The 24,630-nt window shown below is 39.9% G+C and overlaps 1 protein-coding gene across 2 annotated transcripts; it reads right to left on the reverse strand.

The window, feature by feature from the left end:
* Positions 1–24,427, reverse strand: ATP1B3 (ATPase Na+/K+ transporting subunit beta 3). Of its 2 annotated transcripts, XM_082767013.1 has the most exons (8): positions 24,093–24,427; positions 16,580–16,708; positions 12,211–12,318; positions 10,956–11,143; positions 10,166–10,216; positions 9,573–9,599; positions 4,660–4,746; positions 1–1,336 (listed from the first exon to the last, which is right to left on the reverse strand). In XM_082767013.1, exons 1-8 carry the CDS (start codon positions 24,199–24,201, stop codon positions 1,166–1,168), a joined length of 870 nt encoding a protein of 289 aa, XP_082623139.1. In that variant the 5' UTR covers positions 24,202–24,427; the 3' UTR covers positions 1–1,165. The 2 variants fall into 2 exon arrangements, with proteins under 2 accessions (XP_082623139.1, XP_082623140.1); XM_082767014.1 differs by lacking the exon at positions 9,573–9,599 and having other exon boundaries at positions 24,093–24,424.
* Positions 24,428–24,630: the final 203 nt, after the last annotated feature.

The raw sequence follows: 24,630 nt of genomic DNA on the forward strand, positions 1-24,630 counted from the left end.
TCATTTTAGCAAGTGGATTAATAAAAAAAAAAAAGATAAAACAAATTGCAAGTAATCCACACTCCAAATCAATAGCCAATTTCTATGAAGCAGTTGTGACACCCATTTTTTAAATGGCTGATGAGGAAATAAACAGAAAATACAAGATGAAAGAGCACAAGAAAACATGAAGTATGTTAAAATGATGCAATGAAACAGTATATAAATTAAACAGGAATGTTTAATCAAGACAATCCCCTCTCCCCAAAAGAGGTTCTTCAATTTTTATCTTTAATTGGAAAAATGAAAGTCTATTCCCACGATAGTGAGGCTGTTTCTTTCAAGCAGCTCTGTTGTACAACTGTTACCAGGACTCTAAACGAATCTTAATTGTTTTATATTGATATTTCTGAACTAGAAAGTTTTAAAATATTGTATAGATTTTATTTGTGCTCCACATATCGCAAGCAATTTAACAACACGAAGAAAGATTCAATTCCTCAACTAGAATACCAAACTCTATACCAAGTATTACATGTACACAATACTTGCACAGTGACAAGCACAAAAAAGTACTAGTTGAGCACTTACTTTCTGAAATCCATGTCAACTCTTAAAATCCATTGTAATTTTCCCATGACACCCAATCTACAATTTAAGGCATCTCCACTCAGGCATCCATCCATCCACCCACCAGTTCCCATACACGCAGTTTATGTGGAGGTGTTTATTCTCTCAAAAAAAATCACCGTGTCGATCAGGTACCATTTATTATTTATCCCTGTAACTGTGTCAGCATTGAGATATGACAGTTAAACCAGTGTTAAATCAATACAATATTTACATAGCACAGCACAGTAAGCTTGAGACACTCACTTGGGGGATAAAACCACATTTTAGAACAGGACAAAGGTCACCATTATTAAGTGTTTGAAAACAGCTATTTACAGGTCCCTATGACATAACTATAGTCTGTACACTGTTCCAATGGGGCAGGCAGAAGCATGATAGGCATTTATTTTGAGGGATTTTAAACATACGATTTGGAAGCATATTGTTATGCTACCCTGAATGCCATAAGCCACCTTAACATTCTCCAAGGTGGTCTCATATCCTAGAATGGCATGTCCAGCTGATACAAAACAGACAACACAGCGTTTACTTTGTGAAGAACTTTCTACTCCTGCTATTCAGTCATCTGAACTTTGAAGGCAATTCGTCCCAGAAACTTGTCACGATCATCTTCATTTTTTAAATTAGGTGAGCCCAGGATCTTACACTCAATTGCTATTTCTTCATTGGTACTGTTGGAGTTAATTGCTAGTTGAACAGCCACTAGAGGCTGTAAATAGTGAGCCTAGTAAACAGAAAGATGGGGAAAATATTTGAGATACTGGAGTAAGTAATGTGAATATAACAATTAGCATGAACAATTAACATTTAATCCATCAAAACAGTTCAGAAAAAAAGCTAATTAAGAACCCAACCTTTCAAAGCCCAGTCTGACTGAGATAAGACTTTTTTTTTTTTCCAAGTTAAATAATCAGGTATACATTCTTCAAACTATTTCATAACCAATACATTCAACCTAATATGAGTCACAGACAGTATCTTCAAGTGGTACGTTACTTTACCCTTTTAGTACACTGGGTTCGATTTTCTAGAAACCTCTACTTGAAACATCCTCTGAAACTACATTCTGCTTTCCTACCAATTCCCTCTTTTGTCTTTTTTTTTTTCTTCTCAATTTCTTATAGAACAAATTTTTAACGCATTTTAAAGTGTTTTGTTGTTTTGTTTTTTTTCCCAATAGCATGTTTTAACAACTATTAGTAAGCTAGCTTCCCTTCCATCCTATCCCATTTACTTGTTCAACAATAATGTGTGTGTTATCTGTTTGATAGTTTTTGACAGAAACCTCTCATTGAGTATTTCAACAGTATCCTGGTCAGTCATATTTGGTGAAACAATTACAATTCTTCTCTCCATTCCCTATAAGAACAACTAAAATATAAGATGGAACACGATTATATTTTTTGTCAAGATAGTATGATTTTTCAAGTCCAATTCAATTAGGACAACTTTAATTCTCTCGTAAAGTGACTATCAATTAAAATAAGAATTCATTATATACTTTCAGAGCAGCATTTCATGCCTATATTAGAGTCAAGCATTTCCACAATTTATTTATTATTTTCAGGTCAACAGTAGTGACTGCCATTTAAGTAAAAATATGTACTTACTCTCCTGGTGGCCAGCAAACATGGGTAATTCTGAACAATAAAATTCATAGAAGCTACTGGACTAAATATGACACTGCATATCATACAAGTGCAAGCCTTAAATTTTAATTGAACAAAACCTTGGATTATTTTTTTTGTTAACTTAAAGAGACTCTTCTAATACCTTTCTGTTACTTACCAGCTATCGTCTCTACCTCTCTAACAAAGAAGGCAACAAAGAATAGTCAAATTCTCATTTACAAAGAATGGTGGCATGGAAGCGTATGTGCAAAAATCTTTAAAATGAAGGACTAGTAAGAAATACATTGACTTAACTACTTTGTCTAGGTGGAGGGTGATTTTACTTGATCAGAACGTTTCCTGTTCCCCTATAAACATCAAACTGGGAGGAGGAAACAGAACTAGGCAAGTCATCCTCAAAATTCTCATGTTTCAAATGGTTATACCACCCACATTAAAAGTATTAAAATCCTTGAGTTGGCTCAGAGATGTTTTCACATCTCTAAGATTTTTCAAATGGGTACACAAATTTCTATGGTGTTCTGAAGATATGATGCCAAAATGACTTTTTACTCAATATAAAATGACTGGGGGCGGGGGATGAGAATCAGCATCCTCACTAAGCACTACAGATGATCTGCAAAAAGGTACATTCTCTAAGGTCAGGCAATTGAGTTCATTGTGCTGAGCAGTAAAGGGAAATAACCATTCTGGCCCATAAAACTATGTACTTAAAAAAACCTCAGTACTTCCATTGCTACTACCTTAGCTCAACAGCAGCAAGATTAGTTGTATCCACTTAACTCTTTTACAGAATGAAATAGTTCAACAGTTTCACATAGATATAAGATATACATTTTGTGGTATAGGCAAGAAATCAATCCAGTCTCTTGAGACATGGTCAAATACTCAACTTTTCTCAACTCTTCTTGCTGCCTTCTTTTTCACAGTACATTAATGATAGGAGAATTGCATCTTATATAAGCAAGTAATCCTCAAACAAACCTATACCACACCATAGTGAACACGAAAGAACATTGACCCAAAGACTCCAAAAGAAAATACCAGTTAATTAAAAATATATATTTTTTTCTTAACCACCTAAATCAAGTAAAGAACAGCACTGAGTTCTGCCTGACTTAGTTGCTCTCCTTTCATAATCTTACCTTTTCATCAGTATAGCAGTAAGACAGGAATTGTATGAGTAAAGTTCTTTCTTCATCCCATCTTTGGTACAAACTATCTCCTAACAAGGTCTATCAAGGTCTGTTAAGGTCTACTCATGCTATATGTTGCTTTTCTTAAAGAAGCAACACACTTATCCTATTCTGTCATTCCAAAAAGGGAATAGAGTACATACCGACTCTGCCTATCATAAGCAGAGTTTGACAGTCTCTCTATAATCTTTTATGTCTAAGAAAATGAATGCTTTACCAGTTAAAGAATTCTGGCAACAAAACAGAAGACAGAACTATACATAAATTACATTAAAGCAGATATTGAAGAAAAACTCCTTCCTCATTAAGAAAAGTGAAGAAAAAAATTGTGTCAACTGCTGCAAATAAGCATAGCATACACTGGAAAAATAGTAAGTGAATAACTTAGTACCAAAACCTTTGGGAAAATATCAAACAGCTACTATGGTGTCCTATGGGCCTAAAAGATTTACATTTAAAAAGTACTTTTTATTTTCAGTGGTGAACAGTAGTCAATGGTTGATCAATCAACCTGGTCAATAAAAGGCAATATGATTGTATATCTTACAGAAAATACAGATTTTCCATACCTAGTTACTGCAAGCAGATTCAATGAAAAAAATAGCTAAATTTAAATTTGAAAAAAAACCTGGAGTCTTAACTATACATATTCTGTGTCCATAAAGCAGTTATTTTACTTTGAAAACTTCACTGTTCAAGTAGATAAATGTCAGAATACAAAGAGGGCAAGGGGGACAAGCAAAGACAAAAAAAACATTTAAGTTAAAAAAAAAAAAATGTTATTAACAACCTTGAAGTGCTTCTTAACAGTGTGAAGAAAAAACATGACTGCAGAGCCACAAAGATGTATAAGCAACAATACCATGCTGAATTATAAATCTAATATCCTGTACATAAGCCCCTAAGATAAACTATTCGGAATTGTATTGGGGTCAGAAGAACTACTTTAGTTCTTCTGCCTTCCCCTGCAGTCAGAAAGATTCCAGAATATATCAGTGACCAAAAAACAGCAGATGCCATAAATGCTACTAGTATACAGCCTTTTCTTCATTAGGACAGTGCTTACTTTACTTCCTTACATCCGCTAAAGCATCTCTCTAGTCTCATCAAGCGCGATAAAATCTGTGCAGATATAATATTCCTTACGAGTACCTCATTAAAATGTTCAAACTTCACAATCAATCTATTTTGTAAGAAGACCATCATTAAGACATACTCACATGTAAGCTTTTCCCATAGTATGGAAAGTACATTAAGTCAATCGAGCCTCCTGGAGGAAAATAATTTATCTCAACCATGCCTTGTTCCTATGATTGGAGATAACAACAAAATTAGAAGTTAATATCTACTTGGTTAAAAGTACAAAATTGGAATTATAATCCAATGATAAAGTGCATGATCCCTAAGGGGAAGGACAGAAAAAGAAAAAAAAAGAAGCTCCAAAGTATTAAAGTAAGTTCCAAAATAGATGAATTTTAGGCAAACAGCTACATGCTGCACACATCTGCTGCAGTAAAGCTTATTAATAGTAACATTTAAATTAGTAATCAGGTCAAGACAGCTCATATTCAAGTTTCCCTTACCAGTCAAAGAAAGGAGGTATATTTTAATACTCACTGAAATTAATATAACAGCAGCAGGAAAACAAAACACCCACACATATAAGCTAAAATCCCATGTATCCACAAGCAAGCCTGTATATTTTGGTGAAGCAACAGCATATGTATGTTTAAGATGAGATGAATTTCTGTTTAAAGCCAGGTTTTCATGATTCAAATTTGGAACAGTACAACCCCAACCCTTCACAAGGAACTCTGGCAATAGCGTGCCATTCCTAACTTGTTCAGCTACCTTTGTAATACAGGCTACCTAAACAGAAACTAAGCTTTAAAATTATGATGTTACCACAGTTTGTGTCATCAGCAGCCAGAAGGAAATAATACATATATGCATGTCTTATCACTAGACTTTCCCCTACAATACCAAATCTAGCAGCAAGAAGCAGCTACCTATAAAGATGCTGCATAATTTCTGATTAAGGAGTCACCCAGTCTGTAAGATACACAATCTTCTTGTGTCTTACATATACACTGTGCTGTCCCAGACACATGCTGTCAACGTAATGACAGACAGATCTCCAAGTGTCTGTTATCTTTGGTGATAGGACAAGGGGAAATGGCCTCAAGTTGCACTGGGGAGGTTTAGGTTGAGTATTAGGAGAAACTTCTTCACTGAAAGGCTTTTGCAGCATTGGAATAAGCTGCCCAGGGAAGTGGCTCTGACCACCCCAGGGGTCTTCAAGAAACGTGTAGATTTGGAACTTAGCAGCGTGGTCTACTGGTGGACTTCAGTATTCAGTTAAAGGTCGGACTAGATGACCTTAGAGGTCTTTTCCAACCTGACTGATTCTACATAATACACACTATTCTTCAGGACTGCATCTCCTGCATAGCAAACTATTTCAAGTTCACAAAGCAAGGAAATGCACGAATCTCACCTGACTTGCTTTAACAGCTAGACATACTGCCATAATAAAGGGCAATGATGGAATCACAGAATCATTCAGGTTGGAAAAGACCTCTAAGATCATCTAGTCCAACCTTTAACGTAGTATTGACAAGTCCACTGCTACACCATGTTAGTATGTTCTACATCTACATGTTCTTTAAGACCTCCAGGGATGGTGACTCAAGCACTTCACTGGGCAGCCTGTTCCAGTGCTGCACAACACTTCCAGTAAATATTTTTTTCCTAATATCCAACCTATTTCTTACATGATTTTTAAAATGTCTGTAGATTAGATCCTTTCTGAATAGTACACACTGTATTTATGCAGCTCACAACTGTTTATGCACCAATGCCAAATATGTCTTAGAACATCTTTACTTTTTCAGTGTAAATCACAATTTCAAAGTGCATTAGTAACTTTCATTGTTGTTGTTTTTTTTTTTTTTTTCCTATATTACCATATACAATAGCTGCAATTTTAAAAAAAAGATATACTACATAGTACAGAATACAACCGCAGTAAAAAACCTTAGCTAAGGGGAATGTAAAGAAAGATCAAGAAACAGGGAATGAACCACAGCCCAGAAATACCTCCTCTTCCACCAAAAGAACATACCATACCAGATGAGTTTAGGGTATGGCCAGATTCTTATTTCTTTGAAGTCTAAATTATTGCAGTTCCTCAGTATATGTTCATTAAATATTTTAGACCTTGAGTTCTCAAATTTAATTACTAAGAAGAAATGTTTTATTTCACCATTAGTCTCTATTTTCACTACAGCTCGTGCGGCTGATATACTCAATCAAATATATTTCAGAAACAATGCTTACAAAATTTGAATTCAAAATGATATAAGATAAATAGGAGCGGGGTTTTCTCTAGCAGCTAAACACAACGCATGCATGCAGTCATAAACATATGCATTAAGCTATCAAAATAAAATGGCAGAGGTTCTTGGACATGCAACTGCCTGCCTCATGCAAATGCCGTGGATTTTTTTGGTTTAATTAATAATAATTAATCCTAACTAATATCCTTACACAAACTTTTAAAAATTAAGCTAGCTGCATCAGTTGAAAAGCTTCAAGAACCAATGCATTAGTGTCACTTTTTCTGCTTACCATTGAAAATTTCCACAAAGTTGCAGGCAGTCAGCAAATCTACAATCTTAGTTGGACACATAAAGGTAGATTTCTACCTCACCTACAAGAGTTTTTATTAGGACTGTCTTAAAATAATTTTTCAGATGCTAAAAGGCACATGGAAAGACACAGAAGAAAAAAGATGTACACAGATGTAAAAAGGTACATGGAAAGAACTTGTGCAAGAATGACATCATCTAAGGAGTAATGGTATAACTGCAGTAGCCATTTAGACTCACGATGCAGTTTAAAGCAAAATTTACGGAAACAAGATAAAACAACAATATCCAGGTTAGCAGAACCTTATAAAACTTCTGAGATTTCTTTCAAAAAAAAAAACCCAAACAAACAAATCCAAGGCCAAGTATGTTGACAATGGCAAGGAAGGTATTTTTCATTCTTGTAAATTAGAAAGAGATGCCTAATACAAAGTCATGATGGTCTCTAAACAACAAAAATGCATATAGCTTGGAATTAATACTATTTATCTTCTCTGCCATTAAAAAAGTACAAGCCTACTGATTTTCTTGGGTGGGAAGGGACCGTAAAGATTATCTAAATCCAACCCCCTGTCATGGGCAGGGACACCTCCCACCAGCCCAGGCTGCCCAAATACCATCCAGGCCTTGGGCACTGCCAGGGATGGGGCAGCCACAGCTGCTCTGGACACTAACACTAACTGCCCTTACCTACAGAAATCACTGTGATGACAGCAAGGGGCAGGGGGGGCAAGGAGGTGTGGTCCCCTTCTATGAAACATGACAACTGCGATGTCACAAATCTACCCAAAGCTTCTCTCTTTAAACAAATCTCAAGGAGAAGGCACAGTAAGAAAGAAGGGTCACCTCGCAGAAGAATGCTTTAAGAAAATGTTTTTTTGTTTGTTTGTTTGTTTGTTTTGTTTTTTATGGTATCAATTTCAAAATGAAAAACTCAAATATTTCAGGTAGCAAAGACAGGCAGGATGTGTGGTCAGAAGGCTGTTTACCTCATCTAGTATTTGAGAGATTTGTCCTTACAGTTAATTTTTAGATTTATTTAAAAGTCAAACTGCATAAAAATCAAGGCAGACAGTTCTTCAGATTGCTCCCAATACGTGCAAAAATCAAGTAATATTAAATATTTAAAAATGTTGGTGAAGTGGAAAGAAAAAATGATCAACAGCTCATCCAGAGGTTAAAAAAAAAGGTCTGCCCTATAATGAAGGGAACATGATAATAGGATATCTGCTCTGCTCAGCAGCATCACTTTTAAGTAAACTCCATTTTTGTCACTCAGATATTAAAAAAATTCTGATACAAAACCTATAACTACTGGTTAATTTGTGTTTGTGCTACGAACTGCTCAAGCATTTGCATATATTCTATGAGCTATTATAGCCAGCAAGAGGCTTGTTTTCAGAAGCAAGTATCACCTGGACTTAGCTTTGTAATGCATCCCAAACTTTTTTAATCCACATTTTCTGACAGTAACAGAGAAGGAAAAAAAAAAATGCTGCAACACAGCAGTTATTTAAAGACTAAGTAAACACCCTGAATAAGAGAATCAACAGAGAAGGACAAAGAGCCTCTACACTTCAATTTCTGTTATGAGCCAGTATTTAGGGGGCATTCAGATCCTGTGGCAGTTGCAGTATGATTATAAATTCCTCAACAAAATGCAAAGCAATTGGCTATCCTTCTCCACCTCTCCAATGCGGAGAGAAGAGGATCACAATTCCCATCCTTGCATCACCAAGTCCCAGAAGGTATACAAGCAGTCACCTCATCCACTACAGAAGAGACCATTACAAGGTGCTCTTTTCCAATAGAGTCAAAAAAAATAAAAACAGAACTGGAAAGAAGGCCACGTGAGCCAATGTAAAGAACAGTGTAATCTTTCAAGTTTAAACAAAGAGTTTCAATAAGCAATGGGCATAAGTAGTCAGAAGTTGTTCTCTAAAAATCAAACACAGACAAAAGGTGAAAACGACAGTTGTTAATGGTGCCTAATGTAGTAGTAGTATTACAAACAGTAAATTCACCTTGAGAGACGTAACAACTTCCAGTGTGATGACAGAGGGTAAAATTCTGTCATTACCTGCCTCAGCTACAAGAAACCTTGTGTCCAGTTTGGGATACTAAATTACAAAAAATAATAAATTGGAGAAGGGGAAAAGTAGGAATAGAAAAAGTGTTTCTTTCTTCTACAGAAATGAATCCCTCCAACAGAACATGTTTTAAGAATGGACATAAAGAAATGAGTCCCAAATAAGAGAAGGAATCAATTTTGCTTGCAAAAGACTACTGTGGGGAGATCAAAGCTTCCAAGGACTTGTCAGAAATCAAGTATTAAAATTTATGCCTACCACAGATATCTAGAATGAAGGCAGAAAAACTTGCGGTATTTGTCCCATAAATTACTGAAATTCCCCCGCCTATGTTTTTATCAGTCAACTCAATCTAGGAGCCATGACTATCCCTTGCTGAACCTACTAACTTACCACGGCTTTCACTGCTCCCCAAGCAGTCTAGGAGAAATATGTAGAAAACAGAGCAATTACAATAATTACCTTAAAACATTCTGTGTAAGCATTTGGTACACAATAAATACTTATAAAGTAGCTGTTAATACAAGTTGTTTGTATTTGACTTGGAGACAACTTTTACTTGAACAGTAACAACACCAGTTTCCACATTTTGTCTTACCCATCATTTATAAAATTGTCTAAGGTGCACTTGCAGCATGGAGAAAAAAATGAAAATACAGGTTATGAAATGGGAAAAATAAAACATAACTCACACTAAATAAAAAATAAATAAGCATGACTACAAGTTATGCCTATGCATTTTCTCAATGGTATAGGAAGTGAGGTAGCTCAAATACATCTAAAAAGGGAAGAATAAAAGACTAACTATAGGGAAGAAATTAAATACATTAAAACTAGACATACAGTAAGATAAAAACAATAAAAAACAAAGTACGAAGTCTAACAGAAGAGATGGAAATAAATGTTCTGACAGCATTTACGTTCACTTTTCATCTTAATCACAAGGAAAATTAACTACACGCATATTTCTTACATTCAGAACTGACCTTAGATGTACACTGTATATATGGCTCTCCTTCAGGCTTTAATCCAATTATCTAAAGGAAAGAAAGTTAAAATATTTACAGACCTTCTTCCCCTCTCCAATTTTACATATCAAATTCAAACTTTCTCCCACTTACTATGACAGAGTTGATACAGGGAGCAAATCTGTCTAGTATTAATTTTCTGAAGCACAATTTTAGACTAGAACCAAGATGCGAAGTATTGTTAAGTTAAAGCTCAACTAGACAGTGGCCATACCAAGGACTATTTTCTTATTTTACATTAAGCATGTAATATTAATGACAAACCAATTAGCAGTTCAAGAAACATACAACATCACTGGAAAGTCAGTTATTCATTCAGTAAAATTTTCACCACTTTGCATAGTTTAGGAGTTACAGAACCCATGACATTCTAATTACATTTCTGGAATGCAGGCACCAAGTAAAACACGCTTGACCTGCAGAGCGTTATACAATCTGTTACACAGAACAGTAAGCTAAACCAAAGCACATTTTATTCTTTAAATAGGGTTTTCAGATATCTTGATGCAAGTGATCAAAGCCAATACTTGTAAATATTAGAATGCTCAAAAAACCCACTTCATTTTACTCTCTGAAACATATGTATTGGTAGACATTTCAGTTAATTACACTATTACAAAAATGTGAGTATCCTGAGAAGCAAACTGAACATGTATTTCAGTCCTTTTCAGCAGTGATATTTCATACAGTGTTAGCTGGAAATGCTTATACTAAAAAATATTTTTAACAAAAAAAAGCAAACACTTACTCTATTCATTTTCACAAGCACGCAGGGAGTTCCTTTAGAATAGCCAAAGGTCTTATCTTCCTTTCCAGAGCATTGTCCAAGCTCAGACAGATTAAATCGACATGCCTTTTTATCAGCAACATCATTCTGATCAAAAACCTTTCCTGGTGTACAGTTTATATTTTCGGATTGCTTTGAATCATCATATGCTATGAAAGAAAAATAGGTTTAAAATCAAGAATACAAAGCATACAAGTAGGTAAAAATGCAGAAAGCCTATAAAAACCTCTAATTTATAGTTATTACTTTTCTAGGAGTTTTCTTACAGGATTATTTTCACAGTACCATGCCTCTTATTTCTATCTTAAACGCTTTTTCAAGTCTTATCAAGAATCACAGAATCATAGGCAGGAGAAGGGACCTCTAGAGATTGAGTCTAACCCCAATAAGTGGCATTGTAGCCAAACGAAAGAATACAGAGAATATTACAAAATAAATAAAATCCTCCTTCTAGGATCATTATTATTTTCTGTACATCATTCTAAATTAATAATGTATTAAAATATAAACTTTTTATTTTTAACCTGGAACCTATGCCAGTTTTCCTTCGGTACTTTGTTTTAAAACAGTTTATAAGGAACTTCAAGTATTTTAATGGCTAATATTAAACTACCTCTACATTTACATCGGGTAGTATAACTGACATTATAGTTACATCCCAAGTTATTCTCACTTCTGCTTCACAAGTACATAGATCACTTTGTCACAAATGCTCACCTATTCACCATTTAACACATTCTGTCTTGTTCACCCCCCCACCCGCCTCTCATAGATAAGCATTCATAAAATAAAATGGAAAAAAGGTAATAAATGCTCAACCTCATATCGAGTCCAAAACCTATTGAACTGCAGGAGAGGCAGGTCATCATTTAATGTAGTATTCTTCCTACCCCCCCTCTCACCTCCCCAGAGCTCTGAAAGAAAAGCCCATACTTTGTGTAGCTAACAAAGCAACTCATGCAAAAAGGTGCAATTCTACAGAACCTCCTCAATTCTGACTTTCAATTTTTGAGGGGCTCAGTTTCCCTGTCAAATGTAGGTAATGATAATTACCTTTTCCTGTGAAGTATATACTTCAATAACATACTTGTCTAGAGTAAGCCTGAAAGTATGTCAATTTTCTTTAGCAATTACTAACTTCAAGTTAAAAAGGAAACTAATGTACCCAACAGCAAGACACCTGAACTACGAGGGTAGCTGTTCGTAACTTACTTACATTCAAGAAATTTTTTAAGTGTAGAAACATATTGTGCATATGAATTGGCATCACTCTTGTTAAAGTAGAATTCCAGTGCAGTGTCTGGCTTTGGTGAAATCATTAGCCCTTAAAAAGAAAACATGCAAGTAAAGAACTGAACAACAACTCATCCTTAAACCGCTCTAACCTATTCAAAAATCACATCCATAAATTGAAAAAATACCTATATTTAATTCAATCCTGCATATAATTACAATTCATAAACCAAACCCAATGATTAGAAATAGCAAAATCAGAAACTTAAATCACCTTCAATCAAACTATTTTATTGATTCACTTCACATTTTCAACATTTAGCAGATTAAACTAAAAAAAAAAAAAAAAAAATTAGAAACCACCCAGAAAACCTTCAGCTAAGCTTATGCGTCAAAGCTCTAGGCAACGTAGAATGAAGCTAAGACTTTATTTATCTCACAGACACCCAGAAGAAACAAAGTATTTTTAAGAAGCTTTATAATGCATAAAGATGGCTTGTAAGTTTTCCCAAACAAGACAAAGTTAGTTAGTTGTTCCTTCCCTCTTTCTCCGCAGAGAAATGAGAGGTAGTTGGCCGCCAGGAGAACACAGGACTAAAGCACCGGGCAGGGGCACAGCACAGCCAGGCCCTGGTAGCTACGGGGTCCCTGACAGACACGGGACGCCACAGCCTCAAGGACAGCAGTGCTACCGGTCCCCTGCCTGCTGCCAGAGCAAGGAACGAGCTGCAGAGAGGTGCTGGGCCTAGCGGGAGGAATGACTGCAGCATCCTCAAAACCGGCTTCGCGTTGGAGGGTGAAAAAGGCAGACACTGACATGGAGCTGGGGCTCCTGACAGAACATAGCTGCCCTTCTTCCCAAGAGAGGGGCAAGGAACTGTTCAGCTACATCTCAGGGACAGTTTGGCAACACGGGAGGGAGGTCACACAGCCACGTGCTCTGCTGACACACACACAGGCCGGCACCAAGGGAGATGAAGTTGTCCTAATGAAGGATTCTTAATACTTTACCACAGTTAATCAATCAGTAAGCTTTTGGAAAGCATACAGAAAGTGCCATTAACCAGCCCGGGTCTATGGTCATTCACCTACAGAAATATCCCAGCTTCTCATGTGAAAGCAGAAATTACTATAAATACTTTGGGAAATAAGAAAGGCATGCACTATAAATTTATCATACACAAACATAGTTTAGATTCCAAAATTATGTATAATTTTAAATTTATTTTTTTTTCAGGATTTCAAAAAAAAAATTCTCCATTCTCCTTTTTTTTTTTTTTTTTTTAATTTTTCCAAATTTTGGAATTTTTCCAAATTTCCATCCTGGAAAGCCAAAACAAAACACCTCTGTGACTGACAGACCATGTAAAATTACAAATACCATATTTGACTACAAATTACTTTGCACCTTTAGTCATTTTCTGACCTCCACACTGAACTGGGATTCAAAAAAAATACAAGGGAACTAGCAACAGGGCTGAAAAGTCACTTCAGGAGTTTGGGGGGAGAAGAGATTGTTATTATCTATATACTTACACTGTAAACAAAAGACTTCCATGCTGTTTTTCAAAGTGAATGACAAAGTTACTAAACTAGTCATCAATGAAAAAAACAATAATTTGAAGAGACTCATTGCTTCAGGGGAACTTCAAAAATATCCTAAGAGGAAGAGACTGCTCCAGTTCCAGTGCAGTACAATCTGCCTAGAGACTATGGAAAGGCTGCAGAAAAAGCTACTTGAAAAAGGATTGAAACACAGACCATGAGAGATGCAGGGTATGGGGCCTTCTAGGGGAACAAAATTAGCAGCTTCAACATAGGATTATACCTAGGATTGTAACAGAGATTACATTATCCTACAATTCCAAGAGATTTAAAAAAAAAAAAAAGAAAAGCCTTAAAATCATCTGCATTTGATTGATATTATTGTATTCCAGTGCCCACTGCAAGCCAAATACCAATTATAAAATAAATCAATCTGGGAGATTTCCAAATATGTTTAATAGAAGAATAAAACCTTTAACCTACGCCATCCAGGTTTTGTGTGCAGATATTTTTTTTTTAATTTATTAAAGTTTTACAGCCAGGAACATGACATGTTTCACTGCAAGTGAAAAATGATACAGTTAAGCTTAACATTAAAACAGAGATAAGCAATTTTATTGTCTTTAATTACTCACAAAATTATCGTTAATAAAAATAAATTCAGAAATGTTTAAGAAACACCTAAGGAAAAAAAAAAAACAACTAGTTGTAGAAGATATGCTATTTTACACTAACATCCTTTATGACAATTAAAAACACAGGAAAATCAATAACCCAAACTCAAGAGAGAAACTTTCAGTAATTCAGTATTAAGCCATAGCTCTATTCACTACCAACATTCAGACTACCACAGAAGAAGAAATGGTCATGTAAGCCACCTTTTTTTCTTTAATTATTATTATTATTATTATTTAAACTAAAGCAGATCATCTTTTTTGTTTCTTTGTTTTTCTTTCAGAATTTAGCACATTATTAGCTTGAAAAGTCTGTACAGATCCTCAAGAATCCCTTATGGTCCAAGGGCACCTGTTAGAGATGGCCTGAACATCACATCAAAACAAAAGCTGTTCAGAATCCAGAGAGATTTGTCACAGGGGCCCAGCTGCAACTTGCTCACACACAGATTTACGTTTCATCTTGAGTACTAATGCAGCTGCAAGATGGTGGTTAATTTTGTGTGTCTGGAGTTCAAAAAAGGAAAAAGTATTCTAAAGACATAATCTAACTTTCACCAAAATATCAGTCATAGAATGGCTCGGGTTGGTAGGGACCTTAAAGATCATCTAACTCCAACCCCCTGCCATGGGCAGGGACACCACCCACTCGGTCAGGTTGGCCAAGGCCCCATTGAGCCTGGCCTTGAACACCTCCAGGGATGGGGCATCCACAGCTTCTTTGGGCAGCCTGTGCCAGGGCCTGACTGCCCTTACAATTAAGAATTTATTCCTAATGTCTAGTCTAAATCTATCCTCTTTTAGTTTAAGACCATTCCCAACTCCTCCTAACGTTATCTCCCTGTCCTTCTCCATCTTTTTAAGAAACCCCTTTAAGTATTGAAAGCCTGCAACGAGGCTTCCCCGGAGCCTTCTCTTCTCCAGGCTGAACCCTGAGAGAACCCCAGCTCTCTCAGCCTTTCTTCATAGGAGAGGTGCTCCAGGCTCTGATCATCTTTGTAGCCCTCCCCTGGACTCACTCTAACAGGCCCACAGCTTTTTTGTGCTGGGGGCCCCAAATTAATATATGTATTGCATAGCCATTTAGTTTTTTTGATCCCTAAGCCAAGTTTTTGAAAGATTTGAGAGATCTTATTAAATTTTCAGGTGGCCCAATCATTTAAATTACATGTAGAAATCAAATACTTAGACATTCTCCAGAAACAGTATCGAGAAAAAGACTAATCTCTTCAATATAAAGTATGCAGAAGCAGCTTTTAAACCTTTTACAGTGCAAATCCTTTTATTTTTTTCTCCTAGTATACAGATACACCAGAATAGAGCTTAGAATGATAGATTTTTTTCTGTGATATATTTAAAATAAAGACAGTGATCTCATTACACATTTTTATTTGTGCAGTTATTTTTCCATCAATTTAGCTCATTGAACCAGCCAGCTGTAGGACTAGATGAGCATGTACACAAAGAAAGCAAGTAGCTACAAAAGTAGCAAGACACCACTTCTAGTGGCAGCTACATATTATATAGATCTAACTTCATTGTAAAATCACACCCTCCCTTCTCCATGGATCCCTATGTAATGTGTCAACAAGCTCTGGAACCTACAGGCATTCCACGTTGGTTGAAAACTAATACTAAAATTAATACTCTGAAAATGCCTTCCCATTGTAGTCCTTACAAGCTCCTGAGCAGATCATCCCCCTAACACAGCCCCCTCCTGTACTTTCTTCCAGGTACAAAACACTACTCACAGGTGGCTTTCCATCTGATCCAAGAGAATTGATCTAAAGTATCTCTAAAGCAGTTTGGTCAAATGATAACTCCACTTTTACAACAGAATTTTGTATGGATGCAAAGGGAAAATTGCAGTCTAAACATACGACAAAGTCGACTAAAGAGAATATATAGAGAAAAAAAATCAGCAAAAGTTAGCACATATGCACAAAGAGCTGCTGACTGAATGTATGCTATATATAACTTGCCTCATACTTGCCTCACGTTTTTCCATTGAAATTTGTGACTGAATAATAATCACAGTTTTTCATAGACAGCTGCAAATTAAAAACAAACTTGCAAGTAAAACTTAACTGTTAAACCAGAAATGGGTTTATGAAAAAATAAACACAGTGTTACCTGGACTAGAAATCCGGTCGCGGTACTTTGGAATGTCACTGCTCAGTGTCTGAAGCATAACCCACATTGTGAATGTGAAGAGCGCTGCTAGGAAGCCATAAAATACCAGGTAGAATAGTAAGATCAAACCTGTAAAGAAAAGCTAAAGTTATTATTTTTGTTTCAGCTAATTCCAATTTCCTGTTTTGATTTTCAAAAAAGATAAGAGCAAGAAAATGCTCAATTTGTTGTTTCTTCCCCCTCCAGGACCCTTGTCACTCCCAACGGTAGCTATAAATCAGCATGCCCCAGCACACACATGTATTGCACAACACAGAAAAGTTCTCTTCATACTTGCCAGCTCTCAAAATGTACAGGGTAAAATCTGGCATTTTGGTATCCTTAAGAGAGAAGTATTAGAGACCACCCTGGGCTGCATTGGGAGGCTAGCAAAGATGACTAAGCAAGATATTCCAGCTCCATTTGTTTAAGGGAGTTAGTTTTGCATCTGGAAAGGAATGGGTGGTCGGGAAGATGAAGGAACAGAGTGCAAAGATGAAATTGTTACGCTGGATCAGGAACACATTGCAGAGGTGCACTGGTGGTGTAACAGCATGCTGAGAACCTGAGAGCACCCCACACAACACGACACTCATTCGCATGTTCCTCCTTCTCCAGGAGAGCCTCGAGGTGGAAATGCTTCCTGCTGCAGGTGTTTGAGAACACACCAAGCCTTCCGCTCAGGCTTTCCAAGTCGTGGCCCAGCACATCCACCTGCTGTACAGATCTACCTCCAGGATCCAGCAAGGTTCTTGGGATGCTCCAGGTACACAGGTGCTACTAGCTCCAACTTGACAACTCAAAGAGCTCCCCAAAACCTGAGCACATGGCCTCAGGGGAACAGCTTAATACATGCCCATACCTCTCCATCAGGTAGCTGAAGCAAACTGCTAGGTGAGAACACTACTTAGGAAAACCATTAGAAAACTTACTGTGATTAAGTGCTTTACTCTTGTTTTATTTCGATTTATTTGTGTTTTTTTTTTTTTTTTTCTTCCCCATTTTTCATTTTGCACACACAGACATGGACTCTGGATACAAGTTGTTTAGTGAAAAGACAACGTAACAGGCTTAGCTGAAGAGATTTCCAGAGAACTTGGTCCTTTTTCTGAGATCGGATGCACAGCTCTCACTTAACCTTTTTAAATTTAGCAAAGCTCAACTGTTTTTGTAACAAAGTTTTCAAGCAAACATACTAAATATTCCCTTCTTGCTCGTATTTTGATCCTGATGGGCTTATATATATCAGCATATCTCATTAAAATTGAAAATTTATAACATAGTGCTTGCTACACTTCCTTGATTCTCTTTTCAGACTTTTTAAAAATATGTACCAGTAAGTTCACTTAGATTACCTTTCAAAATGTAGGTGTATCTGGAGATAGTTCCTGACTGAAGATGAAGCATGTATACTGTTTGGATAGAAGACCTGGTAAATGACATGTAAGATTCTACACAAATTGTTTAATTAATTGAGTATACAATACTAAGCTGAAGAAGAGCAAGTCATTCTGTTTCAAGACTCATCACCTGAGACACATGGACGCACACATCTTGTCAAAAAGAATGGGCACTATACTGGTATGGAGAAATTTAGGTGCTCACACAAAGAGCCAACTACAGAAAAGCATCTTCAGAACCTTTCTAACCTGAAAACATAACTAAACAATGATGCAAATTCACTTTTTTACAAAATATTCTGTCAATAAGGCTGCTATCAGGAAGTCCAAGAGATAACACATCAAAATCAGTACCCAGCGCTCTATCACTGACACCCGACTATAAGAGAGACTCAAGTGCAATACTTTTCTATTTTCCATAGTAAATGAAAAAAAAAAAAAAAAAGCAAAAATGACTGCACCCCAGTGATGAGGACTGTCCACTGGGAGATGACAGAAGGCAGCCTCAGCTCTGGCTCCTGTCCCAGGACCTATTCTTGCATTTTGCACTGACATGTTTCCTTGTGCGCTACGGCCACCAGTAATCCATGACTACTGCAAATGCAGGTACCTGCACTACTTCTGAAAAAATATCTGCATATTAAAATAATGAGGTGTTTCCCAAATCATTGTTACCATGACAAAAGCCCATGCAGCAACCAGCTGAACATCACCAGGTTTTGGTTTTAGTTTAGGTGAACTTCAGCTGTCGAGACAGTTGTTTACTAACCTGCAGCACTCTGAAAGCGAGCAGCCATTTCAGATGCATTTGGGAACTCCTGGTATGTAATACTTCACACGGCAACTGCAAGTTATGAAGCAAAGTACCCGAGGCAATGCAAAACCAGCCCTGTTCTATAACTAACAAGGCAGCTAGACATCTATTGCAAGCTATTTCTAGGGCTATTTAGAAGGTGAGAAGAGCATATCAAGAAAGCAGTAGAAATCCTAATCAACAAAAGCTATTACCATAATTGTACCTGGATTTGCATTTGCACCAGTAATTTGCTTTACCTGTAAGCTTACAATTGCTGTAACCGGACCCAAAACAGAGCCGTGATCTCCTCCTAAATATCCCATGTATTCTGGGTATCACAAAACAAGGAAACAAAACACCCAACACTTTGGCTAGCTCCCATTTTGTATCCCACGCATTAATCAGTTCTGGCATACACTTTCATCAAGCCATTAAAAAAGGATCCCCCCACACACGTGTTTATTCCTGATGGGCTCTCATGCCCACAGCTGGAGCAGCAGCACTGAGGAAGGCACGAGAGGGCCCCGATGTCTGTGCACAGCCCCTAACTGTGTCCTCGTGCCGGTGGGGGGGCAGCAGTGACCAGGCCAGGAAGACCTCTGCTCCCCTCCCAGCACAGCAAAGCAGATGCACGTACCCCCAAGAAATGCTGCCGTTAACCCGTATTTTAACGTAACTTGTAACTGCACTGCAGAACACCGTGTATTAGAATAAACTGCCCCACTTATGCTACTTTGCCACATTAAAAAGGAGAGGATGGGAAAAAAAAAAGAAAGAAGGAGCCCTGCAACTTCCAATGGCACCAAACTAAGCTGCACTTTGTGAGCCTATTAGTATTAATTATCCTAAGCTAATCACAAGGAATGAGCCATAACTTGTCAAGGAGCTCAGCCAAAATAACTCTACACAGTGCTGGATTTCTTGTCAGAGAACGAGATCTGCCCAAGTAATAGTGGAAAAGACTCCTCCATGTTTAACCCAAGGGATACGCAGGCACCACGGCTAACCTGCCATGCTTTCCGGGGTGGAGTCACCATGCACAACCTGCAGGCTCTCACTATTTAACCCGAACACACAGAGAAAACTATCAAAACCAAATCCTGCAATGCAATTTACCTGTAATACCTAGTGGTTTTTTGTGTGTGTGTGTTTTTTTCTTGTTGCAGGACACCGCAGTATCAAAGATCCTTTCATATCCTAACAATGCTGGTAAGCAACAGTCAAATCTGGAAAACTCGTATTTCCGAGCCAGCACGTTGGTGCCATTGCTAGCTGGAGTTCATCTGCAAGAATCAGAGAACTCCTCCACAGTGAAAATTAGAGTATCTCACTCTGGTAAAGAGTCAGGACATCAAGTATCTGGCCATGACTACCACGACAAATACAAGTTTTCCACTCTTTACATGGCAAAAACAACAAACAGCTCATCAGTCTGGCATAAACCAGACTGGCAGCTCTTCCTAAGCGTCACACATAGGTAGATATATGCATGCCTCCATGTAAACAAACTCACAACAGGCCTTGAAGCAACTACTCAACTGCCTCCAAAACACTGAAAAACATTGTCTTTATGGTTTTACGGATTACATGCTGCATTGATCTTATCACCTGCGTCATCATTCTTCAGTAACTTCATCTAGGGGAATTATAAAAGGTAAGCAGTGTTATTAGGGACTACCACCAATGCCAGCAACATTCAGAAGGCCTTTTGGTCCACCTGCAGATGGATTTCTTCGCTTTATACCTACATATCTGTACAGATTAGATGAGCACTAATCATGTCTCATCCTTATTGCCTAATCACTTCAGAATTACTGTCTTCCTGGTTTGGGGAGTGGCAGGGGGAAGGAGAGGAAGAAAGAGGGAAGGAAGACTTCAAGAAGAAATAAACCCTTGGTCCTGGGTTACAGTTTATTTCACAATAAACCAGGGATCTAGATATAACATCTCCAGGAGACAATAAAAAATGCCAAGTGAAACACCTGCAGAGAATCACAAAAGAAGTGCTTAAGTGCAATCGTCAAGCATTTAAAACACACACATCCCCAGCGTACCACCAGAGCTTACTGATACCCTCAACGGTAAAAAGGAAACTTTCCTTCCTCAGAGCTATCTCTGTCATGGAAAATAAAACGGTCTACTGATTTCTCAAATATTTATTTATTAAGATGTACAATATCATGGAAAACTTTAGTAAGATTTTGACTGCGGTCATACTCCTGGCTGTGCAGGAATTTTTAAGTGTTCTGTCCATCTGCCACGACACAAAAAATAGCACTGCCTCTGTAAGATTCACAGCTTGGGTGTGCAAGTGTTTCTACTGCACTGGTAGACAGTGATCCCAGTATGTTTAACACTATGCTAACTGTGAAGGAAGCTAAATCACACCAAAACCCTGCTCAAACACTATAATGAACAGAGAAGAACCAAGTCAGAAAAGCAGTTGAAGCTTTGACAGCACTGTATGTCCCAGCACGAACACACTGAAAACTAAACAGAAGCAAATCTACATCTTCTGGCTTTTGTTGGTTTTTCTTTGTTCTGCTTTGTTGTTTTTTCATTTCAAGCACATATTTGTGCACTGAAGGATACCACTAAGAACTCAAGACTATTCAGGAGGCCAGAATTTATACGTAGTCCAAGAGTTCCAAGAGTTATCATCCCTACCTCGAACACCCAGACATGGCCAGCTTTACAGAAAGGCTTCAACAGGCTTGGCATAACCCCCAGCATGACCACAATACTGCCTGCCTGCAGCAATGATCTCACCCTGTGCTCCTGCTGTAACTGCAGGCAGGCACAGCACCTTGCCACTACATGTAGAACAAGATGCTAATCTTCCTTTTACTTACAGGAAAGACCCACGTGGCAGTGCTCCAAGTTCTCCTTCCTCTGCCCTGCCCGATGACAGCCTGCACACAGCCCCAGGACTGATCCTCCCTCTCTGCGTGCAGCTGGAAACAGACTTCAGCCATCCATAGTCCATTTCCAGCATTTCATTGCGCTTGTGTTATTCCATCCAATTAATGACAGTTAAAACAACTAGAAAACTATGACATGTGGATACCAGTTAGTGAAAGACAAAAAAAATTAGCCCTCAGGTCCGCAAAAAGCACAAATCCTCTATTTCTTGCAACAGGAGGAGACTTAGTGCAGCCTGTTTACCAACCTGCAAAAGGCAACTCTTCACAAAACTCTAAGGGCAACACACTTTGCAATGTGACAAAAGAGCAGAGAGTGAAACAGAACCTGCTTGTGCTAAATCTTTTTAAAGATCCTGGTGTAGAAATGGCAAATAAGGCCAAGTACTCCAATGCCAAGGCACTCCAATGCACAGACAAGCACTGCCTTGCAGTCACAATTTTGATAAACCTCCAGGACTGCCTCAGACCAGGCAATACATACACGTACTGCAAACAGCTATTTAACAATTTCTCTACTGTTACTGTCTCATTTCTGAGAGGAAGCTGTCTTGAGACAAAAGAAACGCACAAGGAAGAATCAGAGCCAACCAAATTCTTACCATGCTGTCCCTGGAGACGCCACAGCCCAGCAGACAGGCAGCCAGAGCTCACTTCTCCTGCCTCCCTGCTTTTCACAGGGGAGCTCAGCAAGAGCAAGGGAACAACAGTCAGTGAGCCTGCTCTAAGCTCACATCAGTGATCTGAGAGCAGAAGTGAGAACCAGCACGTTCTCCTGTAGCAGAGTCACTCAATGAGTGTTCGGCAATTAAAAACAAAACAAAAACCTGCTACTTTCATCTTTGTGGATGATTTTGAGACTGGGATATCAAGTACTGAAATTCCCAAAACAGACAAAAATAATTATTTATTTAATATATGCAAATAAATAAATTAAATAAGCACAAGGCATTACTGCAAAATGCCAGGACAAATAAATATTGACAAAAAAACATACGCTGACAATTTATAGCATTGCTGGGCAGTCACCTCTCAACGTATACCTCAGGAAAAGGTCTATCACAAACCCTGTGTCAACCACCTAAACCACTTAAGAAAGCTAATTAAGCAAGATCATTCAAACTGCTATCTGGGTCTATATATACTTTCTCGATGTGGAAAAACATCTTTTATCAAGTGAGCTGGCTGTAAAACAACATAAGAGCTCAATTACCCGCTAAGTTAGTCCTATCAATTTCAAGCGTTATCTCTTGGCCTTGGACTAGCACGAGCTAGTAACACTGCAAGTGATTTATCCTCTCAGATAGGTCTGAACAGAGAAGGTTGTTTCAGTTTTTTTTTTTTTTTTTTTTTTTTTTTTTTGAGTCACAAGCTATTTCTGATGTGCCCACAGCCTTTGTGCCTGTCAGATTCACGACACAAACAGCCTTCTGCAAACCATACACCCATTCATCCAACCCACGCGCTTCAGGAAACCTGCCTGCGCTGAGCGATCACTAGACGACAGCATAGTGGAAATTTCCTCTCCTTTGCTATTCGACTGGCAGAGCCGCTCGGAGCTCTTATTTCCATCTGAATGGAGGCGAAACCCTGTCAGAGCGAGGGCCCTCTCCTGACGGCCCGAGCCACTGGCACGGCCCAGGCTGCACGCTCCTCCTCGCCGCCCCGGCATTAGCATTCGCTGAGGCTGTGTCAGGGCCAAGGATGCGCTGCGCTGCTCCCCCGCGCCATGCTGAGCCTCCTGTTGGTTTTGTGAGCGCAGCCACGAAGCATCCCGGCAACATCCAAGCCCCGGGAGGCGACGCAGCGCTTTCTGAAGTCAGTAAACACGTCCCGCCAGGGCTGAGGAAACATCCTAACACCGAGCGTTTACACGAGCGCCTAACGTGAGAAAACACGGCGAGGAAACCCAAATATTTTTCCTGGAAGGGCCGCGGCGATGCTCGCGGGCTTTGCAGCTCGGAGGGGAGGCTCCCGGAGAGGGGGCAGCGCGCTGCCTCGGGCGGGCCGGCCGCGGAGCCTTCATCTTGCGCAAGGCGCCGCGAGCCCCCGGGAGCCCGAGCGGGAGGCGGGGGCAGCGCCGGCACATGCGGGCCCTCGGGGCCGGCCCCGCGGCTCCTCGCCCCGCGCCCGGCCGCACAAAGGCGCCGCTCGCTCGGCCCCACGGGCGCGGCCGCCCCGGTGGGCGACCGGCGGCGGGGGGGGGGGGGGGACCGGGCCGGGGGCCTCACCTGCGGCCCCCCACCCCCCCGCCCCGGCCCCCCGGCGGCATCCGCCCGCTGCGGCGGCGGGAGCTGAGCCAGCCGGGGCGCCCCCGCACCCCCCGGCACAGAGCGGTCCCGGCGCCCCCCGCTCACCCCAGCTCTTGGCCGTGCGCCCCAGGAACTCGCCGCTGTCCGGGTTGTAGACGAACTGCCGCCACTCGGCCACGCTCTGCCGGAACGGCTTCTTCGCCTCCTTGGTCATGGCGGGGCCGCGTCGCGGGCTCGCTCGGTGCGAGCGCTCCCCGGGCGGAGAGAGCGGCGGCGAGGAAGGAGGGAGGGAGGGAGGAGGGAGCGGCCGCCGGCTGCCAGCCGCTAAGTAACCGTCGCCGCGGCGCCCGGCGGGAGAGCGGCCGCGGGGGCAGGCAGCGGGGGCAGGCAGCAGGGGCAGGCCCGCAGCGCCGCGCCCTCCCCGCCGCCGCGCCGAGGCGGGCCCCGCCGCCAATCCCCGGCCGCCGCTCGCCCGCGCCCCCTGGCGGCCGCCGCGGAGCGCGGCCCCGCCCGGGCCGGGCGCGGAGGGACGGCGGCGGCGGCGGCGGGGGAAGAGCGCGGGCGGCGCTCGGCCGCGTGTGGAGCCGGCGCCATGTCGGGGAGAAGGGGCGCAGGTGCCGCGCGGGGCCCGGGTCGCCGCGCT

Source organism: Aythya marila, assembly GCF_965140915.1.
Source record: "Aythya marila genome assembly, chromosome: 9".
Classification (NCBI taxonomy): domain Eukaryota; kingdom Metazoa; phylum Chordata; class Aves; order Anseriformes; family Anatidae; genus Aythya; species Aythya marila.